The sequence below is a fragment of the Colossoma macropomum genome, unplaced genomic scaffold, assembly GCF_904425465.1.
Source record: "Colossoma macropomum unplaced genomic scaffold, Colossoma_macropomum, whole genome shotgun sequence".
In the NCBI taxonomy this organism is placed as follows: Eukaryota; Metazoa; Chordata; class Actinopteri; order Characiformes; family Serrasalmidae; genus Colossoma; species Colossoma macropomum.
The window spans coordinates 16,348,396-16,374,193 of NW_023494786.1; the positions used below are offsets into that span (position 1 = coordinate 16,348,396).

Below are 25,798 nucleotides of genomic sequence, written 5' to 3' on the forward strand. Positions count from 1 at the left end.
TTTATATTATTATTATTATTATTATTATTATTATTATTGTTGTTGTTGTTGTTGTTGTTGTTGTTGTTGTTACAGATTCTCGAACTGGAAAAGGACGAGGTATTTTTTGAAAAGTGTACATATTTGGTAAACAGCTATTTTGCAGACTTTATATTAAAATGATCTAAAGGTTCAGATCTTTACAATGTAGTTCCGCCTTCAGAAAGTAAGTACTGTCTTCTACAAGCCATCTGCCTAAGAATCTAAGCTTTAATTAATTCAAACGTAACAGAAAATAATAACGTGTCTGCAATTATATGAGGTCATTGTAACTTGAGAGTAAGCACGTGGCCGACAGAGGGCGCTCTAGTCTGCGTCTTGTTATTTATGCTTGGCTGGCCTGAAGGAGCTCTGTGCAGACTAGCACAGGCTAGAGCGGAGTCTACAGAGGAGAGCTGACAATGTAAACTCGAGCATAATATTAGTCATAATAAGACTCCCGGACGCGGTTTCACATGTACTTGATAACCGCAAACTTTGTGAGAGTTTAAATTTCTCCCCAGAGGCCTACAAAGCCCGAGTCACGAGCACGTCACAGTGTACATTGTTTTAAATAGGAGGACGCAGCAATGCTAACCTGACCAGCTAAAGCTGTCGACCGCTCCTCACATTGTTAAAGTGCTGTTTGATATGGATTGTTTGGTCTACGCTCGGTGGTCTAATCTCCAGCAAAGCTAGTCCATAACAAAGCTGCCACAGGCAATTATTTCAACACATTTTTATTGAAACTGTGAGAGAATCCAACAACAGAAAAAAAAATCCGGACAACCAGCAAATGCGACACGTTCATACACTGAGCTCTAGGCCTGTCCCTGTGGGCTGTGTGGGCTTTAGTCAGTTCAGGAGGAGGAATGTGGCTCGCCTGTGTTGGAGAAGATTCACCTGAGGCGCCCAGCTTGCCCTCATTAAGGGTCTTCCAGCCACTGCGCAGCGATGGCACACACTTCCGTTCCGTGTCACAGGCAGATTAAACAGCAAAATGCATCACAGATAGAAATATCTGCTCCAACCCAACAAGCGCTATTAAGTAGCTTCCATTTACAATGTACGTTCATGTAAAATGACAAAAAAAAAGCAATGAGTTAAACTCTAAATATTATGTACACGCAAATGTACAGCTTTGAATAAATTAATACCAATTTGCATATTCTTGGATCCTTATAGCTTATTTACAGAATTACTTTTTAATTACATTAAATAGTTCACGTACAGCTGTCCGGCGGATATCACAAACTGTCCACTAACTGTCACCTCAATCCCTTTTCTAATACCGTTTTATTTATTCATTTATTCGTGTTTAGTGTTTGGTTTTCTGGGGATGTAGCTTGGCTGATTTAGAGATCATAAAGTGTCATTTGAATCATCATTCATCTCCACAGTTCTGTGGTCAGCCGTCATTATTTTCCGTTCTACAAATGCTGCAATTTTCGTCTCGCGAAATCTCGGATTGATGAGGTTTTCAGCAAGTTTTGCATGGACTCAGTCAGGATAGGGGCTGTGGGAGATTGTCTTCGCGCCGTTTTCTGGCTCTTTTCAAGTTTTCCACCACAAGAGCACCAAGTTCGTTTCGTCCTCCACGGGTCATTTTTGGTTGTTTCTTTTTTCTCCTGTCCTGTTTTGCTATTGCCACTGCGGTCATCCATGCGGGTTTTGTTTGTATTTTTAAGAGTACACGAACATCCATCAGAGAATGGCTTGATGACATCCTCTGGCGATTCAAGTCATGCCCTGGATAGGTTTAGGGACTCTTGATCACTTGGGTGAGTCCCTGCTCGGGGACGGCTCTCGCTGGCTCTCCAGGCCGCTCACGAGTCTCTGGATGTTCTGCAGCTCGTTGATGGACTCCTTCAGCGGAGTTTTTGGAGAGCCGTTCCTCTGGCCAGAGCCGCCCTTGTGGCCCTGCTGCTGCTCGGGCACCGGACTGGCCTCCCTGCTGCCGGACTTGGAGGACTCGGACGAGGGGTTGAGACCGCCTGGCAGGCCGGTGGTCAGCAGGTTTGTGCTTTGAGGGATGGACACGGGCAGCTGGTAGGGGCTGAAGCGCAGGCGGTGCCTCGAGCCGCTCAGGAACGGGTTCCTGGACAGCGAGGAGGCCGAGGAGCTGGCCGGCAGGGCAGAGGCCGCAGCAGCCGCAGCAGCCATGTACGTGTACGGGTAGGGGAAGAGTCCGCCGAAGGGTGGCATGGGAATGCCCTGGAAGAAGAGACGTGCGTTAGAAACTACTGTGGGAAGGAAGAGCTAGAGAAGGTGGGAGTTTAGAGCTGAACTTAAACTGGGTAATGAGTTAATAAATGTCTGTACAATCAAACTCCTGCAGATCTTTCCACAGATTTAAACCTCTTTAAACCAGTCAAAAGTGATGCAGAGGAGTTTCTGTATGGATATCATCTCTAAACACATGGATCTGTATCCATCCACACCATTGAACATGTCACCTGTAGCCTACCTGTGGATCTAAACCACGCCAGAGCTCGCAGGGTAAACCTGATCTGTCTCTGAGCTGTCTGCACACAAGCTAATCATAAGGACGTCCTTGCCAGAGCCTGATTCTGTTTGACAGCCCTCAACGTGTTATCCATAAACTCAGACACACGGCTGCACCCTCACTACTGCAAACATTTGTCGACAATTATAATCACGTTTTAGCACGTGAGCCACTGATGGGAACTGTAAATGATGATTATGGGAATGTCTTACCTGAGAGGCCAGCATGTGCTGGGACAGATGGAAGGGGAAGGGGCTGGGAGTCGCTCCAGCCCCCTGCGCTGCCACGCTGCCGTTCTCCAAGCCACTCGCTCCTGATACAGAGGCCAGCAGATGTCCCATGCCCATGGCTGAAAACGCCCCGGGCGCCATGGCGAACTGTCCGGGGTGGAAGAGTAGGGGCTGTCCGGTGTTCAGCGGGTTAAAGAACTGTTGACTGTGCAGGCCCGAGAGCGCTAGGCTCTGCAGGTGTCCCGCTCCGAAATGTGAGGGGCTCTCAGTCTGTACCATGAGCGGGGAGAAGCTCTCTTTACTCCCGCTCAGACCTCCGCTGTCCGCATCCTTCTTGGACGACTCGGAGTCTTTCCTGTGCTTGTGCTCCAGCTTGTCTTTGTCTGCGCTGCTTATGTTAAATATGGAGTCGCTGGCCTTTCTCGAGTCCGAGTAGTCCTCTTTCTTGTCCAGGCTGGACCTCTCTCTGGGCCGCTCCTCGCACCTCGGGCTGAACGGAGAAGGGGGCTTGGGAGCAGGACTGCTTGACTCGCCACACTGTTCTTCCTGGTGGTCAGTTTCATGCTCACTGTCACTGCAGGTTTTGTCATCTGAGAGAAGAAAAATGGTTAAGTTTTCTATTCATATGTTCAGATAATAAGCGAATAATTTGTATTATTTACTGCTGTAAAGTAACTTCAGTTGTTAAAATATTCAGCAATATGAGTTGAAGTCCATAGACAGCAGAGGGATACATGTGTAATTTGGGGAAGTTGCGAATATTATATACACTTTCTGCACAGTTAAGATCCAATTTGTTCCTTACTTTTCTTTATTGAGAACGTGTAGTTTATTTCTTCCCAATTCAAGGTGATTTTTAAATATATAAGCAATTCTTATGAATAAAACATTTTTAACGAATCAAGCGATGTTTATGATCTTAACCTTGTAATTTCATTTTTGTAAGCAGTTCCACTGAAAATAGCTAGCAGCATACTTAGCTAACAGGTTAGCCTTAGCGCATAGCAGCAATTAGAATATCACTGACAAATATACGTAAAATACATTTATATTCAAGACAGATTGAAATAACAGCGTAGTGAACAAAGTGTTTTTCTTTATAAAACTATAATTCAGTTACAGCTGAGCCTGAATATTCAGAAGGTTATAAGTGGGCTAACAGCTCAGTCTGCTATTAGCGCATATCCTCATGTCCACAGTAAGCCTGAGATTAAGTCTAAATGTGGGTTTTACTTGTTGAGCCAGCTCTAAAATCGATGAGGAAATTACATTTTAATTCACTTAGCAGCAGGCTAATTCAGCTAATTCAGACTGTTATTTTTCACTGCAAGAAATGAAACATAAGCTAATGGAGAGCTCACTGTGAACACTGGCCGAGTGGCCCTCAGTGCAGTCCAGTTCTACATTTCAGTAGGTTTTTTTTTATTTAGTGTGAGTGTTTTTTGGCCAGCAGGATCAGTGAGTAAGAAAGGCTACCTCTGGTGCTCCGAGTGAACGGCAGTGGGCTGGTCACTGGTCTGATGGGCGAGTGGGCAGTTTCTCTCCCGCTGGCAGGCTCTCCTGAGGAGGCATCAGAGTCTCCACCATCCCGGTCCACTTTACACTGACCCATCTCATACATGTGTAATGAAGGGAGAGTTAACTGTTTCCTGGAGTACAGACACGAGCAAGAGCGCAAAGTCAGTGATCATCAGCCTGGCCTGATAGAAAACAAACGACTTAAGTGGAAAGAAAGAAAATAAGAATCACATGCGATCTTACTAAAGCAGTAATGTGGGATAAAGCTAACACAGGAGATTTAGGCTCACCTTTTCTCTCTCCTTCCATTTCCTGTGTCTCTGAATCCTTTAGCAAATGGATTATTATCGATTTTCAGCTGTGTAATCTGGAGACAAAAAAGACAAACGTTATTATTATTATTATTATTATTAAAATTATATTTCTGTTATATTATTATTATTATTATTATTATTATTACTCCACGCAGTGCTTTAATGGCATACAAAAGTTCTTTTGCTTTCCTTGACTAATTATCCCTTCAGTCTGCTGCTAAAAACAATGCTTTAAAACGATGCCTCCGTGGCATTTTAATTATTAAAGCATATTTAATGATGAGTAAGGGCATATTAACAACCCCCCCGAGAACATTTCTCGAGTAAATATTTTCCATTTGTCACAGACTAGTAGGCTAGTAGACAATACAGAACACAACCAACAGCAAGGGGCAAATAATGACGACATCAATAATTAATATACAAGTGGGATAAAAAAGTGTTTAGATGACACTGTTTTTGTTTTCAGTCGGGAGATAAGGGGGCTTAAATTAAGTATAAGGTTATTCCGCTGGGAAGAGTGAAGCTCCACAGTCCACGCTTTCGTTCCTATTTTTTGCGGTAGAGGTGAGACCTGAGCGAGTGAGCCGCTGTGATTGAGGTGTGGGGCTCCGGACAGAGCGCGGAGTTTAAGGCCGTGCTAATCGATTGTGACTCTATGCCATAAAGTTTACGATAGCAACAAGCCCAGTAGGCCCTCAGACACAGACTGCAATTAATATGAGCGCTGAGGGTCCAGCGGCCCATAGAAAAGGATCTGATGCATGCTAACGGCCAAACTGCACATAGATGAACAGCATATGTTCCCGTGTTTATTGAGAAGAGTCCCTATGAGCAGGAGCCGCATGAACAGCAAAAACAGTGACTGTGAAGAAATGGCCATATTAAAATAACGTCATATTAAAAAGAAAGCAATGGGAAAAAAATCAAGACAGAACAAAAGTCGCATTAAAAAAGACGTAGAACTGCTTTCATTTAAGCATCTAAATTACTTGAAAAGAGAAAAGTCGTGAGTCGTGAGAAAAGAGCAGCTGTACAACCGAGTGATGAAATGTTCGCTCACAAACGTGAATTCTAGTTTATCCAGGCATCAACCTGACAAATCTTGTCATTGCAAATAATTGGTTCCTTTTTAAAGCAAATATGGGCTACGTACCTTGTCATTTTGATAGGCAGTGACAGCAATGAATTCGGTCTCGGGAAACACATATGTCCTGAAAGTGCTGTAGGGAAGCTTCAGTATATCGTTGGCCCTCACAATATGGAACCTAGGCTGGTATTTATGCATGGAGTTCAGTATAGTCTGGGAATAAAACAGAGAAGGAGAGAACAGGAGACAGTTTAATTTTCACGACGTATTAAATCATAAACAAAACACTCATTTACTCCTTACACGGAGCAGAAAGTTACAAATGCTCACAATAGCGTGCTGACACTTTAGGTTGTATGGTCACATGACACTGGGCCAATAAAAGCGGAGCCGTAGTAGAAATCAGATGAGAAAGGCCTAAACACGATGGAACAGCTTGAAAAACAGTTTGGCAGCAACAGTGGACAAAAGGAGAAAAAACTATGAGCCTTCCTATCTGAGTTTACAGTTATCGAATGAGTGTGGCATGCATGTAAATTGTGTATGTTTCCTGCCGAATTTGTTTACGGTGGAGGGCACAGTGGGCGCGTGCTGCATTGGACTATACACATATAAGGCTATGCGCAGGGCTGCGTCCTACAACCAATACACCCGCCACCATTTTCACATTAAAACATGCTTGAAGACCCACTGCCTTCAGGACGGGCAGCTCAATACAGTTTTTCCTCTATGGTGTCTTGGAGAGCCTGGATCATTCATTAAACTGCGATTCCAGATCTATTCCGCTCTCCTGACCTGATTTCTGTAGCTTTCCACCTCCAGAACCACACGGCGCTCTGCGCCTCTGTCACAAACCATACCATACAGCAGGGGCCAAGAAAAACTCAGGATGAAGTGTTCAGATTACATAACCCCGCTGACAATAACCAGGATTATTCACAACTCCAAAGTGACTCAATCACATTCTGTCTGCGATTAAAAAAAAATAATAATACTAATATATGCCCAGTTTTACCATAAGGATATTCAAGCCCTTTAGCCAATCTGAAACGGTGAGCACAGTAACCTACTGGGGAAATCAGTGACAGCAACACTTCCTTCAAATAAATGGCCTGAAGCTCCATATTTGTGCAAAATATCTGTCAAAATTCCAAACCACAAATATTTAAGCATCTGAGCCCGTAGCGTGCAGTAACAGGCTACTTACAAATCCGTGCTTGTCCGAAATGTTGTTGGTCAGCTTGAGTTTATGAAAAGTGACAGACTTGGCCATCCACTGCTCTCCTGTGGCAGGGCTGTCCGGGTGGATGTACATGCGCTTGGGCATCTCCGGGTCGGCCTTGCCCGCCACCATCCAGCGCGAGTTGTGGAACTTATAGCGGCAGTCGTCGGCAGCCACGATGTCCATTAACAAAATATACTTGGCTTTTTTATCCAGTCCGTTAATTCGGACCTTAAAGGGTGGAAACATTCTCCTGTGAGGGGGGAAAGACGATTGTTTATTAACGCGTATTAGACTTCAGCGCATTTTAATAACATTATAATTACACTTTACTATTCTACAATTTACTATTCTACTGTTCCAACCAACGTCCGAACACAGCACGAGCACAATAAATCAGGCTAATCACTTCACATATTTAAGCGCTTATTATCGCCATAAGAGAACCTGATAGGTTTTGTTTATTTATTTCTTTATTTTTTCAGTCACATTTTCGAACGAACTAAGACTACTGACCTAAATAATAATAATTTAAAAACACGTTTTATTATATATCTAAATCTTGGGATATTCAGTGAATTTCTGATCGGACAGTAATTGCTCTAGTGCACATCTGTAGAAGTGTCAGCTTGTTTAAAAATCCCGAGCTGTTCCTCTCTCTGAGCTCAGGCCGCTATAGGAGCAGGTTTTTCTACTCGGAGAGAATTCAGACAGGGTCACTGTGTAGGCTGTGAATACACAGGCCTGTAAAAACAATTCAACATCCAACACTGAAGCTTCTAAACTCAGCGTGCTTCTTAACAATGGAGCAGATGACTTATGTCCACGTTATATGTGTTCGAATGTGAAGCAGAAACTCAGCACGCGAGGAAATATTCTGCTACACACACACACAAGGTGTCTTTGTAATCTCTCTCAGGCCTGATCTTAATAATAGGACACCAATTGGAAAATTAACAGCAAGTAAAATGGCAAATGTGGAAGAGTGACTTGTTTTGGGCCTAAACAAAACAAGCGTTCACTGAACGAAATTAAAAATGAACGCAATTCTGCTGCGGTATGTGAGATAATATAAAGGCAGAACTAATAATATATAAACTCCACTCATTCCAGATGATGGCAGTATTTAAAATGAACCCGAGCCAAGCTGTAAAGAGGAAGCTTTACCTGCCAGATTTCGTAATAACCATTTCTGTTCCCAGTTTGTGGAACTGGTCCCATAGATCCTTGGCTTCCAGTGTAACTTTGGGATCGTCTTCCACTTCCTCCTCGGGCTCGAGGCTCTTGAGGCTGCGGAGGTGGGCCGCCTGATGGTGGCTGAGGGCCGGATGGAGACCCGGCTCGGCGGCCCCGGCCAGCGCGTGCTCCGGAATGGGCTTGGTGAGCGCGCCGGGAGGCAGAGCCAGCGCGGGGAAGAAGGAGGGCTGCGCGGCCGCCAGGAACGCTGACATGGGGAAGTCGGTGGGCCGGTGAGCGTGGAAAGGGTGGTAAGCCATGGCAGTGCCCGAAAAGACTGGATCTCTCATCGGTGCATCCAAAACTCGCCGAGGGGAAATGGGATGGTAGTTAGAGCTGTGCTGTTTGTGTCTCTTTTCCTCGCGTATTCCAGAGCAGCGGAGCAGCGCCGCGCTGTCGTCTCGCTGAGCTGAGCGGGAGGAAGGCTGGCGTGGTTTTTCGAGCGCAGTGGTGCAAAAAAGAGTGTGGAAAAAGGATCGACGAAGGGACGTGGAGAAGCGAGCAAAGGCGGAGTGGTAGAGGAGAAGAAGAGAAGAGAGAAGAGGAGAGAGAGGAGGGGAGAGGGGGGGTCACCGCTTCAGCCTCCGCGGACACTCCGAATATTACCAGTCAAAGTGAAGGCAGCAACGATTTCAGAGCAGATTTTGGGGATCCCCCTTTTTTCTCTCCCTGCAGCCGTCCTCCTCGTAAAAAAGCGACCGAGACCACTCTTTTTCGACGCTGATGCCCATCCGAGCTTCGAGCACGAGCCAAGAGAACGCGCTCAGATCCAGCTCTGTCCGAGTGCAACTCTCTCTCCCACGTCCTTCCTGCTCGGGCTCCCAGCACTAATGAACCAAGCCCCCTTGATTGCTGATTTTACGCTTTCTGGACCAATTGTGGCTCTCCATAGGCGTGGTTTTGACAGCTCGGGCCAGGCCCGAGAAGAAGGGGGAGGGGGGGTGAATGGGAGGGGAGGAGAAGGGGGGCGGACGGGAAAGGTGTCGGAAGCATTAGCAGTAAGAAAACATGTCAACAGAATAAAATATTAACCAATGACAGCGCGGCTCGAGGAACTCCCACCCCCGCGTGGAGGCCGGGCAGCGCGCGGAGGGCTGCTGAAGGCGGCGGACGGGACAGCCGCCTGCCCCGCGCGCTGTCTGATCCCCAAACCCCCTCACCTCCAGATCCGCCGCGGAGCTCGCGCAACGAGCAGCCGAGCTAACGAGCGCGCTTTCATTTCTCTAATCTGCTCAGTAAACACAGCGCGGACCCGCCAAGTCCGCAAATGAACTAGCGCCTCAGAAAAAGCGCCCGTTTAGCAGCAGACTTGTTTCGAGCTGGAGGAAAGCAGTTGCCATCGGACGCGCGTGTTTACAAACACGTGAACGCGCTTCGAGCGTGAGCCTGTGGTTAAAATGTCCCGCTCGCCCCCAGTTAGATCACTGAACACATCCCGCCGTCCCTTCCGCGCAGGAGCGACTCGAGCCGAGAGCCGTGGAGTCTGAGAACACAGACTTAATCTTTAATAAGTCTCGTCCAGATGATCAAACTGTCCTCTTTTCTTTTCTTTTTTTTTTTAAACGTGCTCAGTGTTTCAGTTCGACAGGGATCCGCTGAGTCCTCCAGAGGAGCAGCAGAGCTCCTGCAAGAGCACGAGGATGGAAGGAGTAAAGATCAGCGGGTGAGTTTCTTACTGTTTGCTCTCAAGAAGCGACTTTCTTAAAGGGAAAACGCCGCTTTAGCACGTTTCAGTGTTAACAACAAACACGAAGCTGGTTACATTATTTCATGTGCAAGAGATAAAACTGATACTAATACTCAAAATGCAATAACCACTTAGATTATTAATTTCTAACAGGTTTTATACGTCAGATATTTTTTCTTAATGATGATATAATTTCTCAATCGCTATATATGTGCCAGATATTTCCCATACGGAGATATCATCTCTGATGTGGTTTCACATGTGCCTGATATTTCTCAAATGATAATCTCAAAAGATAATTTCTCTTATTATTTAGACGTTTCCCACACAGTGAGATGTTTTCTGGTTTGTCTTGAATGTTTTTCATATAAGCAGAAATGTTCTGATATAATTTTATATATATTTAATATCAGATATGTCTCATATGGGAAAATAATTCCTGATGTAGCTTTAAACGCGTCAGATGTTTCTCATATAGGGAGATATTTCCTCATGATTGTGTTTGTGTTAGCTGTTTCTCATACGGGTTCAGCAGTGCTGAAGTGTGATGGGACTTCACTAAATATTTACTGTGCACTTTGGACACATGGTCACAGATGCAGGCTGCTGCAGGTTTCCTTCACTGGGACATGGGGTGTGTGTGTGAGTGTGTGTGTAGTGGAGTAGCTGAAGGGCTCCAGGCGGCAGGCGGACCACAATAAGAACCTTCTCCTGTCACTTCATATTTGCCCACAGAGCCTCTTAAAGCGCCGCTGCCACCGCTGCACCTTTCAGACCGCGGCTCCGGATCACGGCTGTGTTTTTGGATGAAAAGTCAAGACTCGGTTCGCAGCTAAAACTGAACATGTTGATGAATCTTCAGAATTTCAGTGTTGGGTTCCATTCTCCCACTACTGAAACATGCAGAAACCTGCATTAACCCTTCATGCCCCATTCTTACTCTCACTGGGTTCTTGCTGCACGCGCGAAAACTCCCCGCAGGGTACCTTTATCTCTAAACACTGCCCTACTATGCGTGTAGGTCTGCATGAGGAAACAAACAGAGCAGTCTGTCTGTAACAGTGCAAAATGTTAGAACATCAAAAATTTAGTTTTCTAGCTTTGTCAGACAAAAAGGAAAGGAAGTGTAATAATTAGCTTAAACTAGAAAAAATAATTACAATAGTTCACCCAAATATTCAGAGAGGGAAAAAATACGTAAAAAAAAACAGTATTATTTTGAACAGTGCAGTGAAATACACCGTAGAAAATGTTCGTGTTTAATGGAGTTTATTAGGGGGCTGAAGTGTTTCAGTCATGCACACCTGTTGCTGAACGGCAGCATTTTCAGTCGCAAACAAAGAGTATAAAGCGTGTAGAGGACTGAGACAGCTGAGACAGAGCGGCCAGTAAAATAGGAGTGCGCTTATACAGATATATGTCTGATATACACACAGCAGAATAAAGACAGATTAAATCTTATCGTTAAAATAATATAAACAGCTACATATTTTACCAGAGGGAAGGTCTAATATCCTCAAACGATTTCTGTGGGAAAATTGTTTTGTTTTGTTTTTTCCTTTTTTTTGACAAAATGTCTGGCAAATGTTTAGATGGTATTCTTGTAGAATGCCCCTACATGCTAAACAAAACTGAAGTAAATAATAAAATGAATAAATAAACATTAAACATAAAAACAGAAATCTACGTAAAAGAAAGAGAAATCCCAAAATAATGTAATGAATTTAATAAGATAAAATCAAATCATTTTATTTTCTTCTTTATTATCTTTATTATTTTGTAATAGGTGAAACTATCCTTGAGTAAACGTTGTGATATGTTGTAACATGGTGTAATTAATCTGTAATAGGGCTGTGCTGGTAGCGCGATCCACTGCAGAGACTGTCAGTAAGCTGAGTTTAAATGGTATAAGAGCGGCTCACTCGTGTAAATATTTACCGCAGCCTGCTGTTGCTTTTGGGCGCCGTTCAAACTGCTTCGCAGCTGGAAAAAAAAAACGTATTTTAAGCTATCGTTATTTACGTCGAGCTGTATGATAAAGACTGCTGTCTTTCTGTCTGCGATCTTCAGCTCATAGTCGTTGGGGGATCTGGCTCTGGTGGCACCGTTGTGATTTGCTTATTAGAGAACAGTCGCAGTGAAGGGTTTTACCTACAGAGCCTCTGAATGGGCCTGATCAATAGTCTATGTTTGATCTGCGGGCTTCACCTTGGACAGAGGGCGATCTGAAGTGGAAAGAGATTAGGCACACATGGGAATGGTAATGGTTTTCCATGTATATACTTAAGGAACTAATCACATCAACAGAGTCCCAGCAATTAGGTCCGATTTATTTTTCCTAGGGCCCAGATCCTCACTGACACACATCCAAACCGACAAGAATGTAATCAAGCGCTGAGCCATTATCACACAGGGCTTCAGAGCTGCTCCTACTGCTGGGAGGAAACTTCTCAGTGCAGCGCCGCAGTGGAGAGCTGAGGGGGTGTGGGGGGTGCTCCGACCCTTCTGATGAGAAGCAGGTAAATAAAGTGGTGCTCTGAAAAATTAGAGGAGGAAGACTTAAATCCAGAGTGATGCATTGACACGGATTACATCAGCATAACTTGTCTTTCTGTTTACTTACATTTGGCTTTGTTTGTGTTGGTGTAGTACATTATTTTCATGTGGAAATACAAATTGGAACCAAGTAAATTCAATGCATCACTGTTTTTTTTTTTAATTTAGTATTTAACAAATAATATCGGGGTTCTTTATGCATTATTTGCTCGGGTCAGTCAGGTCCTCATTGAGCCCTTTGTCTGATGGTTTAACAACGCATTTTAGGCTTACGTATGAAATAACATTTTTATAAAACATCATACAGGTTTTTACTATCATCATATCAGACTGATGTCACTAAAACACAATAGGCTCGTATCGCTTATTAAAGGGTCGCTTTCCTTTCCGCCTTTTTTTTCTTGTACATTGTTGCCCCCTTTTTCCATCTTTTCGCCATCTCTACCCAAACCTCTGCATCATCTCTCCTGCTATATTTAGCCAGTAGACTGAGGCATTGGCGCCAGACCGTTTAAGACCTGTCAAAGTCCCTCATATTTCCCCTTGTCACATGTACAGCCACCAGCCCCCACTCCTCCTCTCCTCTCCTCCTCCTCTTCTCCTCCTCCTCCTCCTCCTCCTCCTCCTCCTCTCTGCCCAGCTCACTACTTCATTCAGCCCATCCATGCGCACCCAGCGTATAATTCTCTAGATTTCCTTATTCTCCGGTAAAGCATCTGATTTAATCTGCGCTCTTTGCTTTTTGTAGAAAGCACTAATCTGCTGAGGTAACAGCTCTTCACGCGCGAGCCAATAGCAGCCTCGCAGACCACAAATGGAAATAACAGCGGAATCAACATGTAGTTATTCCTCTGGCTCTCCTTCACACATGCACGCGCGCACCAACGGACGCACCGCGCGAGCGCACGCAACATATTTCATTTTCCATATTAGATATTACGGACTCTCTAACGAGACTGTCTGATAAAATAATCGCTTCGTGTAGTTTCGTATTTGTATGTGAAAAATGTCTTCTACTTTAATAAACTTGTAAAAGGCTGCCAACACACACTACTTAGGAATATTCTGAATAGCTCTGCTCTCTCAGCAAAAAGGGTTCTCTGACTCGTAACAATGGTGGAACCCTTTTTAGTGCTGTATAGAACCATTTTTACCAAAGAACCGTTTTAAAGAGCTCTATTTTCAGAGTGATTTAAAGTACACGGTGCTACTATATAGATTTACAGGTGTTTCTGATGGAGACTTTAATTTGATCCCATGTCAAGGTTTACGTTACTGATGTTCACAGTGATGAAGTCACACCTTTTTCCCGCAGGTAACAGGTGGGGGCGCTCTAATGACCCTCGGGAATGGGGGGATTCCCTTCATACCACACTGTGCCACCGCTCAGCCCATCAGTAAAGCCGACACAGGGCTTCTTCCACGCAGGTGACCAAATGCTACACATACAGATTTATGTATTTGTTTATTTATTTAACATTACGATGTGTGCATGCTTTGTTCTGAAGGTAGGACTGTAGTGTTCTGAACTATCAAATCTTATTTTTTAATGAAGAGTGACGTACATGTCTCCACTGATTCAGAGAATTAAGGCAACATTAATACTAAATTAGTGCGACAGTAATAGTGCAGGTGTGATGGAGTTACTAGGATTAATGCAAGACTAATACAACGACATTATATAAGCTGTAAATATAGACAGGCATGAATTAATGACCGCAGTTAAAACCTTAGTTGTGTAATTACGTGTAGCTCTGTAAATGGATTCTGTAGTTTCTGTAAAAATCGCTGGTGTTTTAAAGTAACCCGCCTTAATATTTTATTTTACTGAACATCTCATAATAAGTTGACAGAACATAAAACACTGATTATTGTTATTAGTTACATACAATTAGAGGTTGAATGAAGTCGGGATTTTAAGGCAGTCTGGTTACTTATTTAGTTTCACTAGTGCTAATACAGAGTGTAGGTTACAGCAGTTCTGTCAAATATTTCATTTCCAGCGACACAGAAAAAAGAAAGAGAAGAAAAGATCTCATTAGGTTTACGTGTTTCCTTTGTTTCCCGTGTGCTCTGTAATCCCTCTCTAGTCTCTGGCCTTTAGGCTGGAAGCTGACCTCGTCCTTTCCTCTTCACTGACCACGCTTTGTGTATTTAAATGCAACAAGTGCTCTGCTTTCTTTCTTCTGCTTCCTTCAGACGCGGAGTCGCCTGATGAGAAAGAAACAACATTTAAATAGTCACTTATTGATACGGTCTCTTGTTGTGACTGTCATGTTTTCGGTAATGTTCCGTTTCTGAACAATACGCATCAGGAGCGTTTCAGAAAGTCAAACGCTGAAGAGTTAAAGCGATTAGAGCGCTTAAGTCTGTCTGTTAAACCCAAACTGATTTATTACATCGCGGTAGATGTTTGAAAAGACAAAGTGACGGAAGGTCTTTGGGAACTGTAACATCCTGATGTTGTCCTCTTTGCGGGCTGCTGATTATGAGCTTATCCTCAGGCAGTAGTAGCCTTTTCTCGGACAGGATGAGTGAAGCTCTCCTCCACAGAGGAAGGTTGAGTCGCCGCCTGCGCTCTCATCTCCCCCCTTTAACAGCGGACATTAATAAACAGGCTACACAGATGCATTTATGGGTGAAAAATAGCCGGTGCCATTTGCCATTTGAAAAGACTCTCTGCTGATGATCCGGATCAGACTGTGAGACTAAGTCTGGCAGTTTTACTGTCCGCTCGGTGTCTGTAAAGACACGTGGTTTCGGTCAGTCCGCTGAGGATCAGCGCTTCTGTCTTTAAGATAAGTTAATCAAACTGAACTCTCTCCTGTTGACCTTAAAAACAGCCGACGTTACATCAGCACGACGTTAGTGTCGACACAGCCCTCTTTATCACCTCACTTCACACCGCGGTTGGATCTGGATTATGATTAACACCTTTAGTGTAACTGACAGATGATGATGATTGAGCTGTGCTGTTTATTCACTCTGAGTTGTTTATTTATTTCGTTTTATCTTTTTTTTCCTTTTTGGTTATTGAATATTATGCACTGACCAACACGTTTATAAAGCTGCCTGAAGCGACATGATATGTGCCTCTTTTTATAGGCTGGTTGAATCAGTTCATTATATTTAAATTCTAAACGATAAAAATACTATTCAGTATTATTTACCCCTTTTACTCTTTTTTGCTTGTGTTTGAAGTTGGTAAATAAATATACTTTAAATGTAAGTATCGAATATTTAAACACATTAAGGCGCTTATTCAGGAGGACGATTGTAAAATATGACGTGTGTCGTCTTTGAAATTAGCTCCTTTTACCGAACTGAGGCTTTTTAAATTTATAATGAATTTTTAATGAATTTATTTTGAGCTGCGTTCACAGCTCCAAACGAAAACACTCGTATTTAAAAAGCTGCCTTATAACGGGGAATTTTAAACACTGCAGAACGTTTAGGAGATTTATACACTCCTGAAACAGAAAACATCAGTGTGTTCAGTCGGAAACGACACATTTTGTGCTGAAATATTTCTATACTCAGTTATGAATAACACATTTTGGGTTACTTTTACCGCAGAATGTGTTAAATAAGAAAACAATACGACACAGAAAGTGTTAAAATGGGTAACACAAGCCGGTGTGTTGTTATTTAAAACATCACTTCTTAGAGTGTAAAAGAAAAAAATGCGGGGGAAACGATCCAGCACTTTTTTATATCAACAGGTATCGTATATAAACTGATAACCAAAAGTGATAGTAAGAGCTAAAGCGCAAAAAAAAAAAGGTACGCAAAATATTAGCGGTATTCATCCTGACAGACCATCCGTCATCCATACAGAATAACAAAGTCAGGACGCATGATAATGTTCATGTCTCGCTGGTCTCTAAGAAATTAAACGTTAAACTCAACATTGGAGAGAAATTACAGAGGTAGAATCCGTTTTTTCCAGTATGTTGTTTGTTCTTTTCCGCATGTTTTCTGTAGGTGACACTTCAAGTGAAACTGTTTTGTAGTCTCTTCATTTGCCATTCAGCTCTGTTAACTGCTGTAGAGAGCAGGCGTGCCAGCCCAGACTGCTGAATTCCTATTCAGACTCAGTAAGAGCAGAGGACTGGACCACTGGAGGCTTTGCTTAACACCAACAAGCCTTAACAAGCCCCTCACTACAGACTGGATTGAGCTCATGTAAAACAATCAAATTTTAAGGCTCTAAGATTCAGAGTGGTCACCTCAACTTGCCTTCAAAATCAGGATGGCAGTGACTGGACTAGAAATGCTCCAGTTTGAGAATAAAGAAGCCCATCTCTCACTAACGACCAATCCGTCTGCTGTTGGTCATTATAGGCAGACGTGATGGCTTTTATCAGGAGAGAGAACCTAACTTCATTCAGTCTGCAAATTACTTCCCAAGGAGCTGCCCAGCATCCAGCAGGCACACGGCATACGGCCCAGGCTGAAAGGGGGCCTGAGCAAGTGTATGTACACGATAATTCATCTTGGAAAGAAATCTGGAGAAAGGTGAGATTAAACAGGTTCCCTTTTCCCATTTATCCCACCTACTCTTCCGCAGTGAGCAGGTGCAGAGGGTTTTGCCCAGCATCTCCTGAATCTATCAGGGGTGAAATAAAATGCTTACAATAGTATTTGGATGTGCTTTGACTTTTTGTAGTTTAACTTAATTTTTTATTTTTTTTATTACCAAAAACAATGTTTCCTGAAGCTCTGCTGAATCCTGCATCTTCCTGGAGAAAAGACAGCGTCATTTTCTAAGCATTTGCAGTTCATCTTCTTGTGTTGCTTAAATGTTTCACACAGTTAAGTATGATTTCTCTTATTATGTAATCAGATGAAAAAATCGCAACACATTAAAAACCACAGAGTAAGTTAATAAGTAGGAAATTAAGAATGGTTTACACATTTCCCACCTTACCAAGCAGTAAATCAGTACGAACAGTGACAGAAACAATCCTCTGAACTGTATGTCTGTGTTTATATGATTCTCATCATTAAAGATGACTGTGACGGTACAATACTGGCTCTGTTTCTGGTTTTGTCTGCTGGCAGGCTGATTCAGGTAAGGTTGTGAATGAACAAAGTTATGAATTATGAATAAGGAAAAGTCTTTTTACCAGCATATAATATTGATGCAATTCAACCAAATTCATTTTAGTCTTCATTATTTATAATATTTATTAGAGAACTGAATAAAAGAGCATTGCAACTGATTTAACCTCCAGAACTAAAAACATGCCTAATGTCTTGTGTTACATTATAAATTACATGGTCACATAACACAGTAAATGTAAGATGAAACAATAAAAGAACTTAATCACTGGTTACCTGCTGAGGTTTTTGGAATTAAGAGGACACCAGAACCAGTTCTGAAACTTTAACTTACAGCCTTTAAAGTGATTAGACAGATTGAAGCCCAGCATATTTAGCCTCTGGATTTCTATATTTTTAAAAAATGATGATTTGTTGATACCTGTAAACAGATATAATGCTCATCTTTTCGAGTAAACAGATACAAACCAATGGACACCCAGCAGATCTCAATCGCACAGATTTATATTCAACAATAGGATTAATTCAGAGTTTTACAAAAGCGTATTACAGTCCATAAAAAGCATGTGCAATGAATTCACGGAGATACAGTCATGCCAATTTTGCCCTTTGTAAATCATTCAGAGAGCTGGTCGAAAATCCATCCTCATCACATGCACCTCACGTTTGCTACATGCACTACGCTGACCAACGCAACTATAATAGCCTTCAAGTCTTTAAGCTACAAGCCGAGCTGATAGCTGTTACATCAATATCAATGCAGTTCCTTTACACTTGTCCAGTTGAGTTGAAGAGAAAGTCATAAAGAGCAAGACTGATATATAACAGCATGTGAGAGAGATTTGCTACACAATTATTACTTCTCTCTAAATATATAACCTTACAGGCAGTGGGCAGACATCTCACACGCATCAACAGTTGCCTGGATAAAGAGGTTTAAGCAGAAGATTGACTAAATAACATTCACTCAACATCCACAAAAGCATTTCTTGAAAGATGAAGAGAACATAATGCTAATCTATGTTCCTTCTCGAGGAAACAAATTTAAAATCTGCAGCAAATTTAAAAGGCAATGTAGGACATACTCCATGCAAACTAGAAACTAGATATTTTTTTAAAGCCAAAATGGAAAAAAAATGTAGTAACAGGTTCAAATCTGAATCAAATATGTGGAAAATAATTTAAAGTGTGACATAAAACTGTATGTATGACTTCTAGACTTGAAACAAACTTTATAATGCAACGTATTTGTCAATGGCAGTAATCTAAGCAAATGATATTAAATATTATCACGGTGAATGTCTTCTAAAACAGATTTCAAATATTCTATTTGACTTGTCTAATGATCAGAAATAAATGTGTTTTTCAGTCTTCAAATGACTTTTGCTTTTAACACAAATATTGTAAATAAACATGATGTGAAGACTCCATTTCAGTGGGATCCAGAAACTCTGAAACTATGACTGCAATCAAAGAACTGGATAAAATGTAATGTTTCATGACCTCAAAACTTAAACATATCTACTGAAACGTAATCAAGACACATACAACGTGTTGAATAACAACACACACAAAGCTACTGCATGAATACAAACCAAAAACCCATGTATGTATTGGCACACGAATGTACATTTGTACACACGAAGAAGATTTCTGAATGAATTCATGTCATATGTTTAAGAGAAGGGGCAAAATGACAGCCTTTATATTAAATATATCAATGTGTCACTCTCTCTCACATTCTCTCTCTCTATCCCACACAAGCTGCATCACACTAACCATGTTTGTAATACAAGTCAGAATCAAGTCAGTCGTTCAGTGAACACCTGCGTGCAGGTCTCGTCTTCTCTCCAAGTTGAGTTTAAGAGGATTTTTCACTCTTCATCACTAGAGGGCTGGTTTGGTTGAAGGAAAGAGCCAACACTGCACACCACAACAACCGATCCAGGCATGGCTGGAGGAGCAAGGGAAGCCTCTGTAATGGGACGGGAGGTGAGGACTATGTTTAGGGGAAGGCGGTGGGGTACAGGCTGAGCGGCTGGCTCTCGTTGGTGGGGAGAGGGGACCGGTAGCCTTCGAAGTTGCGAGGAATGCTGCCGCTGGTGGAACCGGAGCTGTTGCTGAGCGTCTCTATGCTCCCCTCTCTCTGCAGCTCTGCTGAAACAAAGAACACAACATACGGAGAAAGGGGGGCAGGGGGGCAGAGAACAGAAACGTGAGTATGTCTGCAAAAACAAGGGCACTGCATTACTGAACATATTTGGCTTTGTTGAATACAGTCAAATGTGAGCATATGTTTCAGCACAAAAAGTGTATAAACGTACCAAGAAGGATTTGTGAAAAGCTACTAAGCTACTGAGAAGTGCATTAATGCTTTGGTCTCTTGAATGTCAGCATAAAGTTGCAAAGGCACTTTCACAAATGAATTAAATCATGAAAAACTAACATTTCCTCACTTTCTGAAAACAAAAGAGGTTGATGTAGCATGTAAACATTAAGTTATAAAATGTACCATTCACTCCTCAGTCCACACAGATCATATATGGAAACTAAGATGCAAAAGCAGCCTGTTTTTGAACTACTTTTGTGAAGTCACTAAAAATTACATATTTACAAGTCTTTGCCTATTCAGTCTAGCTCTGCTCATTCACACTGAGGTTATGAAGAGTGTTTTGGTCCAGAGTGCTTTAAGAAAGAGGCACAATACAAGGCAAGCCAATCAGAATAAAGATAATTTACATATATCAGTCTTAAAGGCACAGTGACAAAAACAGTTTAATTCTGAGGGATAAAGAGGGTCATGTAAAAATGAATTACGACTGATTTTGAGAGAAGGTGCAGCAATTGTTTTTGTGTATGTTCTACAATTCAATAAGAAAATTCAGATCCCATTAGATTGAGATTGTCGAACTGATTTATGGGAACCACTTTGTGTACATGAATATAAAGCACCCTGTTTTCCTGACATCTGTTAAGTGCGCCTATGTCACATGAGGGCGTGGACAAAAGATGTACTTTTCATGCAGGTGCAAAACAGTTTGGGTTAAATAAGTAGAATAAGTAGAAAAAGGAGGGTGTGGTGATTAATTACTATCTTCTCAGCCAATCACATCACTTATCTTAAATCATTTAAACAGCTCTTGTAAATGTAATGGTGCATTATGGAAATGATGCAGTTAAAGAGACAGCTTAAGAGTGTTTCAATAAAGACTTTTTAGCTGCGCTCCAATAATCTCGCAATTATGCTGTCCATCTGAACAACACATTAGGTGAAGACCATTCAAAACTCTGAAAGCACTGTGCATCCAGAATTTGGTGTATAGGTGTATAATATCTTGTAAAGGAGGAGACAGTTAGGTCATTATAGATACATTAAAAATAAATCTACTATAAAATAAAAACAAATCTAAAATCATAAAATCATACATGGTTCTCAGCTTAGACATACGATTCTAGGAAAAACCTTTGACCAGCATAGAACCTTTGAATTATGTGTAGATTCTACAAAACAAAATGTCTCATTTACATAAATGCTTCTTTGAGGAACTATCCATCGAAAGGTTCTTGAGGAAATCAAAAGTGGCTGTTCCACAATGTTATTTCAGAACGCTTTTCGGTACCTTTATTATTACAAGCATAATAATTCACCACCATACAATATCATACCTAATAGTTTAAATCTAGTTGGTGCTCCTGAATGAAGGCCATGATCCTCTGGCAGTGCAGTAATTCCAGAGCATGCTTTCTGTTTGCAAGAAACACTACTGGAACCATCAAATTACTAAACTGCACTGAGTTTAGATTAATTTAAGGCTTAAATTAAGTTCTTAAAATTCCTCTTCCTCTCCCTCACTTCTGTGGAGCTCCTTTTGGCTACTCCAACCATTCTAGTGTTGCAATGCAAGCAGCACAGGCCATGACAACACGCTCGGTTGTAGAGACAGTCCTGGCTTAACTAGCAAACCAAAGCTCAAAAAGCTTTGAGTTCTCTCTTACTACCAATGTAGTACAGGCATAATTAAATGAATCATAGGTAGATTTTAATCTGACTGCATTTTTTGGAACTAGATAATACGACTATTTTATTTATTTGGTGACTTAAGAGTCTCATAATTTACTACTTACACATGTATGCTCTGTAAATGAGACATCCTAAATCATGCTGAAATAAACCTCTTTCAAGGAGGTTCTACTTCTGAGGAAGATGTTCAGAGATTACATTCTTGTCTGTTGGCATTTCAAAACCTTTCTAATAACCTGAACCATGTGCACATTAATCTGAGCACACATTCATTATATCTTCATTCCACAATGATAATGGCTGAGGGGGTTTTAATAATAATAATTATAATGATAGTACTGAATTACTTGTACATTAACTGGTAAAATCAATTCAGCTACAGTGTAGGAGGAAGATACCCAAGACGTTTCAAGGAGTGATCTGCGTTTAAGGTATATCATATCCATGAAGACAACACATACAAAATTTAACTCAGAACTGTGATATTAACTCAAGATAGATGATTAACAATCACATTTAGATCATAATTTATCATTTGGAGAAGGGAAAATGCATGCTATAACCTCAGTTATGATATTCTGTACAGTACTGTGCAAAAGTGAGGAGACTAGATAAAAGATTCCATAAGCATAAGGAGGTGGAAAGGAAAATAAGCAAAATAATAGTAAAACATAGTTTTTAAAACTGTGTCAAAAAATAATTAAAATATATAGAAACAACAGGACTCCTAACAAGCATTGAATACCTGGTAGACCACCAGAACTGTCTCAATCAGATAAACAGCTTTCATTTTTGAGAGAGAGCAGAACTCAAGCTCTACTCTTGCTTCAGATCTGAAAAAATCCACAGGTGCTTCTGTCCATCCTTCCACTGTGAGAAGACAATAAACAAGCTGCTGGTATTCTCAGAACAACAGAGTGACCATCTAAGAGTCCAGACCTCAACATCACCAAATTACTTGAATTATTCGTAGTTATCATCCAATATCTGGTTTGACTAATCAATACTTTGTTTTGTTCAGTCAAGCGTGCTGGTAGTGGAATTTAACATATCTATGCAATGGCTTCTTCAAACTAGTTAACAAGATTTAAACTACTTTTATGAAATTAGGAAATTCTTGTTCTGTTTACTACATTTATGTTCATTTGCATTCTATTCTAATTATACAGTTATTGCCAATATAAAGGGATTATAAAGGGATTTAAACGTGTTTAGGTGCCTAAGACCTTTGCACAAAACTGTATGTGATAATTTCATTCTTTAAACATAATTTAAAAAGTTATAACTTGTTCTTAACAGTGAAGTAACTAAAGAGTAGCACTTCATAGATTAATATATATACCTATTATGGATATAGACGCATGTATAGGCACCTAAAGGTACATGTAGACACAATTTGTCTAAAACTTTACAGGATGATTAACTGAATGGCTGATTTACATGCTCTGGCAATCCTATTGAACATGATCATGTCAGTAAAGCTACTTTAACCTGATCTAAGAGAAGGACAGCAGGATAGAAGTGAACTCATGACCCAGGTGGCAGAGCAGAGAGGAAAGCAGTTTGGCGGGGCTCAGGGTGGCCGCATTCAGCCCTGCATACCCACACCACACCCCACCTACTCAGATGATTTGCGCTCAGCAGGCAGGAGAGCAGGGTGTTTGTTTGCTTTGGTGAAAGCGTACAGTGCACATACCCCCGTGACAGGTGCTCGTAAATCCCGCACTGCAGCCTCAAAGTGAAGGGAGCGTGCCAGCGACGTGACGGCAACTCTGCTTTTCCTCACGCTCCGCACAGATAGCACACACACATGTATGTGCTCACATACACACTCGCACCTTCGGGCTTAAATAAGCATCAGCTCCATAATGCCCTGCAGTCCGTGGGTAATCGGAGCGAAGCCGCGGCAGGTCAAGGTCCACTGGCAGGTCGGACAGCGGTGGGCGCGTGCGCTGAAGACATAGCGTGCCTGCTTATGAGAGTATGCGCTGGCCATGATAAGTTTCCACTGGAAACAGAGCTCTTGGCTTTAGCACTAAGTAAATAATGCCGTCACAGACGCCTTGCATACACTCACACACATACAAACGTTCGGCTGCATGGGGGCCGCTCAGGCCACAACATCACCGCTTTACACGCAACAGGCCTCTCCACACCACACCACACACACTCTTATTCACTTTCTGCACAGCAAACACCACATGTATACTGGCTGTTCTGTTTGAATTAGTCATCTGAAGTAGGACTGCAACTAACAGTTACTTCTATAAATGATTAATCTGTTAACTATCCGATCAATCAACTAGTCGAAACATACTACCTTCTGTAGTTTCTGCTCACTTTACCCCATCACAGTGCTACCATCAGGACCATCTGTGCAACAATTATTTTTTTTAACGGTGCAACAAAGCGCTAAAACATTTTCCACATGCTTCCTGTAGTGTAATGCAATATGTCTGAAAAAACAAGGGCTAACAGAGATCAATAAACTCTACCAAAAGTTATTAGTTTCATTAAATGAACAGGAATTTGAGGAAGAAATTGTTCAACATGCTTCATACGTTTACATTAGTATAACTGTTGGATTTATTTTATGTTATGTATTTTTCTTTACTTAATCCAAGCAATTAATTTCAACTTTGGGGTTTACAGTGTATTGTATATTTGCCCTCTTTCCAGCAGCTTACTGCACCTCAGGGAAACACAAGGGTCAGAGAGTAGGCTTCTGTAGGTTAACACCAGGTTAACAGTGTTAAGGTCATAAGTTTTTTCCCAGGGGAGAGGTACACATTTGTACCTTTTCATAGTCTAACGTTTTAAAACGGAACAATAAAATTAAGAGCCTGGAGTCAAGACAAGTTCTAGTGGGTCAGTGCAACTTAAACACATAAATGCAGTGGAATATGGTACCATTATGTTAAGGTATTGAAGACAGACCCTTGAGGGTACCTCCCCAGCGGCAAGAGGGGTATTGCCCCAGTGACAGGTTAAATTTTTTTTTTTTTTGAGAGTGTATACTTCGATGTCCCTAACTCAGTTCGAGTTGCTTTAATGTTTGTCAAAAGGTATCGCATCTTAGTTGTCACCATGTCAACACCAGAGACAATATTATTTGGTTGAGTGAGTTCATGTCATCTGGGAATGTTTGCACAAAGTAAACACAGGGCAAATAAAACAATGTCACATTTTCACCATCCAAAAAAAAATACATTTCATGTAGAAGATATCCCCAATTATACACATGTTCAAATACAGTCATATGCAAAAGGAGCCCCTCGTCAAATTATGTTTTGACGATCTTCTGAGTGAAAAAAGTAAACATCTTCTACAGATAACACACCTCTGCACATTTTAATGCACACTACAGTTAAATTACATATGACATGGCCCATGCAAAAGTTATGGCACATTTTAAATTTTATGTTTTGGCAATATGTTACACTGTGGACTAAACCTAGCAGAAAAATTGTCATAATTAAGCGTATTCTCTGTAGAGGATGCATGAACTTATTTTTACTTAGAAAATCAGCAAAACATGTAATTTGACCAGGGGCATTTAAACTTTTGCATATGACTAAAATGTTAAACATCCAAATAAATAACAAAAATAAATTACGTTTGGTGTGTAAAGACCTTAATATTGGCACTTAGCGAGTAAACAGGCTGATATGCACTTTTAAAAAGATTTTGAAGGGTTCTTTAGTAAAGACAATGGTTCTATATAGAACCATGAACACTCAAAGAAGCATTTGCATGCTTGAATGGTTCTTTGCATGGTGAAATGGTTTTTCAGATTGATGGAAAATGTGTTGTAAATGGTTCTATACAGAACTTTTTTGAAAATGGTTCTCACCATTGCTCACCAAAAAGCAATGTCAAGCTTGTAACAGTAGAAGAACCCTTCCTGGTACTATATAGGATCTTTTTCAAAAGGGTTCTACATAGAACCACACACAACACATTTTCCATCAATCTGAAGAACAATTTCGCCATGCAAAGAACCATTCAAGCATGCAAATGGTTCTTTGAGTGTTCATGGTTCAATGCAGAACCACTGTCTTTACTAAACAATCTTTGAAGAACCACCTTTTTTTAAAGTGTAGCACAAGTGAAGAACCATCTTTTTTAAGAGTGCAGCACAAGACTCCTGAAGAGTAAGATATAACCAGTTGGACAGTGCACGAGTTTGTGTGACATCCAAGAATTAAGTCTGGTGCTGTGACCCTGATCAAGTGCACAGCTAGCATTCAACCACCATTCAACCGTCTGAACATGACAAAGCATTAGATAGCAGTGTTATTTAAAGTAAATGTGGGTACTATAAAAGCAAGCCAGC

The 25,798-nt window shown here is 41.4% G+C and overlaps 2 protein-coding genes and 1 long non-coding RNA gene across 8 annotated transcripts in view; 1 reads left to right on the plus strand and 2 right to left on the minus strand.

The window, feature by feature from the left end:
- Positions 1 to 742: 742 nt before the first annotated feature.
- Positions 743 to 8,424, minus strand: tbx2b (T-box transcription factor 2b). The gene is made up of 7 exons (XM_036562308.1): positions 8,066 to 8,424; positions 6,884 to 7,151; positions 5,743 to 5,889; positions 4,563 to 4,639; positions 4,231 to 4,403; positions 2,737 to 3,344; positions 743 to 2,232 (listed from the first exon to the last, which is right to left on the minus strand). The coding sequence occupies exons 1-7, from the start codon at positions 8,422 to 8,424 to the stop codon at positions 1,792 to 1,794; spliced, it is 2,073 nt and encodes a 690-aa protein (XP_036418201.1). The 3' UTR covers positions 743 to 1,791.
- An 808-nt stretch (positions 8,425 to 9,232) lies between these two features.
- Positions 9,233 to 17,578, plus strand: LOC118801930. 4 transcript variants are annotated; one of them, XR_005006597.1, is made up of 3 exons: positions 9,233 to 13,805; positions 16,722 to 16,895; positions 17,098 to 17,578. It is a non-coding gene; the product is annotated as an uncharacterized LOC118801930 (long non-coding RNA). The 4 variants fall into 4 exon arrangements; XR_005006595.1 differs by having other exon boundaries at positions 9,233 to 12,340; positions 13,693 to 13,805; positions 16,722 to 17,578; XR_005006594.1 differs by having other exon boundaries at positions 9,233 to 9,797; positions 12,164 to 13,805; positions 16,722 to 17,578.
- Positions 17,542 to 25,798, minus strand: part of bcas3 (BCAS3 microtubule associated cell migration factor) — a 296,779-nt gene continuing 288,522 nt past the window's right edge. For 2 of the 3 annotated variants that reach the window (XM_036562319.1, XM_036562331.1), the window contains one exon: positions 17,542 to 19,598. In XM_036562319.1, coding sequence (XP_036418212.1) covers positions 19,447 to 19,598 — 152 coding nt within the window. In that variant the 3' untranslated portion in view covers positions 17,542 to 19,446. The remainder of the gene's footprint in view (positions 19,599 to 25,798) is intronic. The other variant, XM_036562324.1, reaches the window with a different exon arrangement.

What these genes read in the sequence shown, in the direction of transcription:
- tbx2b (XM_036562308.1), bottom strand. Translation starts at nt 8,424, where the DNA reads ATGAGAGATCCAGTCTTTTCGGGCACTGCCATGGCTTACCACCCTTTC. An exon ending in CTGCCTATCAAAATGACAAG is followed by an intron (nt 4,640 to 5,742) that starts GTACGTAGCCCA and finishes TTTTGTCTCCAG; the next exon opens with ATTACACAGCTGAAAATCGA. An exon ending in AATGGAAGGAGAGAGAAAAG is followed by an intron (nt 4,404 to 4,562) that starts GTGAGCCTAAAT and finishes TCTGTACTCCAG; the next exon opens with GAAACAGTTAACTCTCCCTT.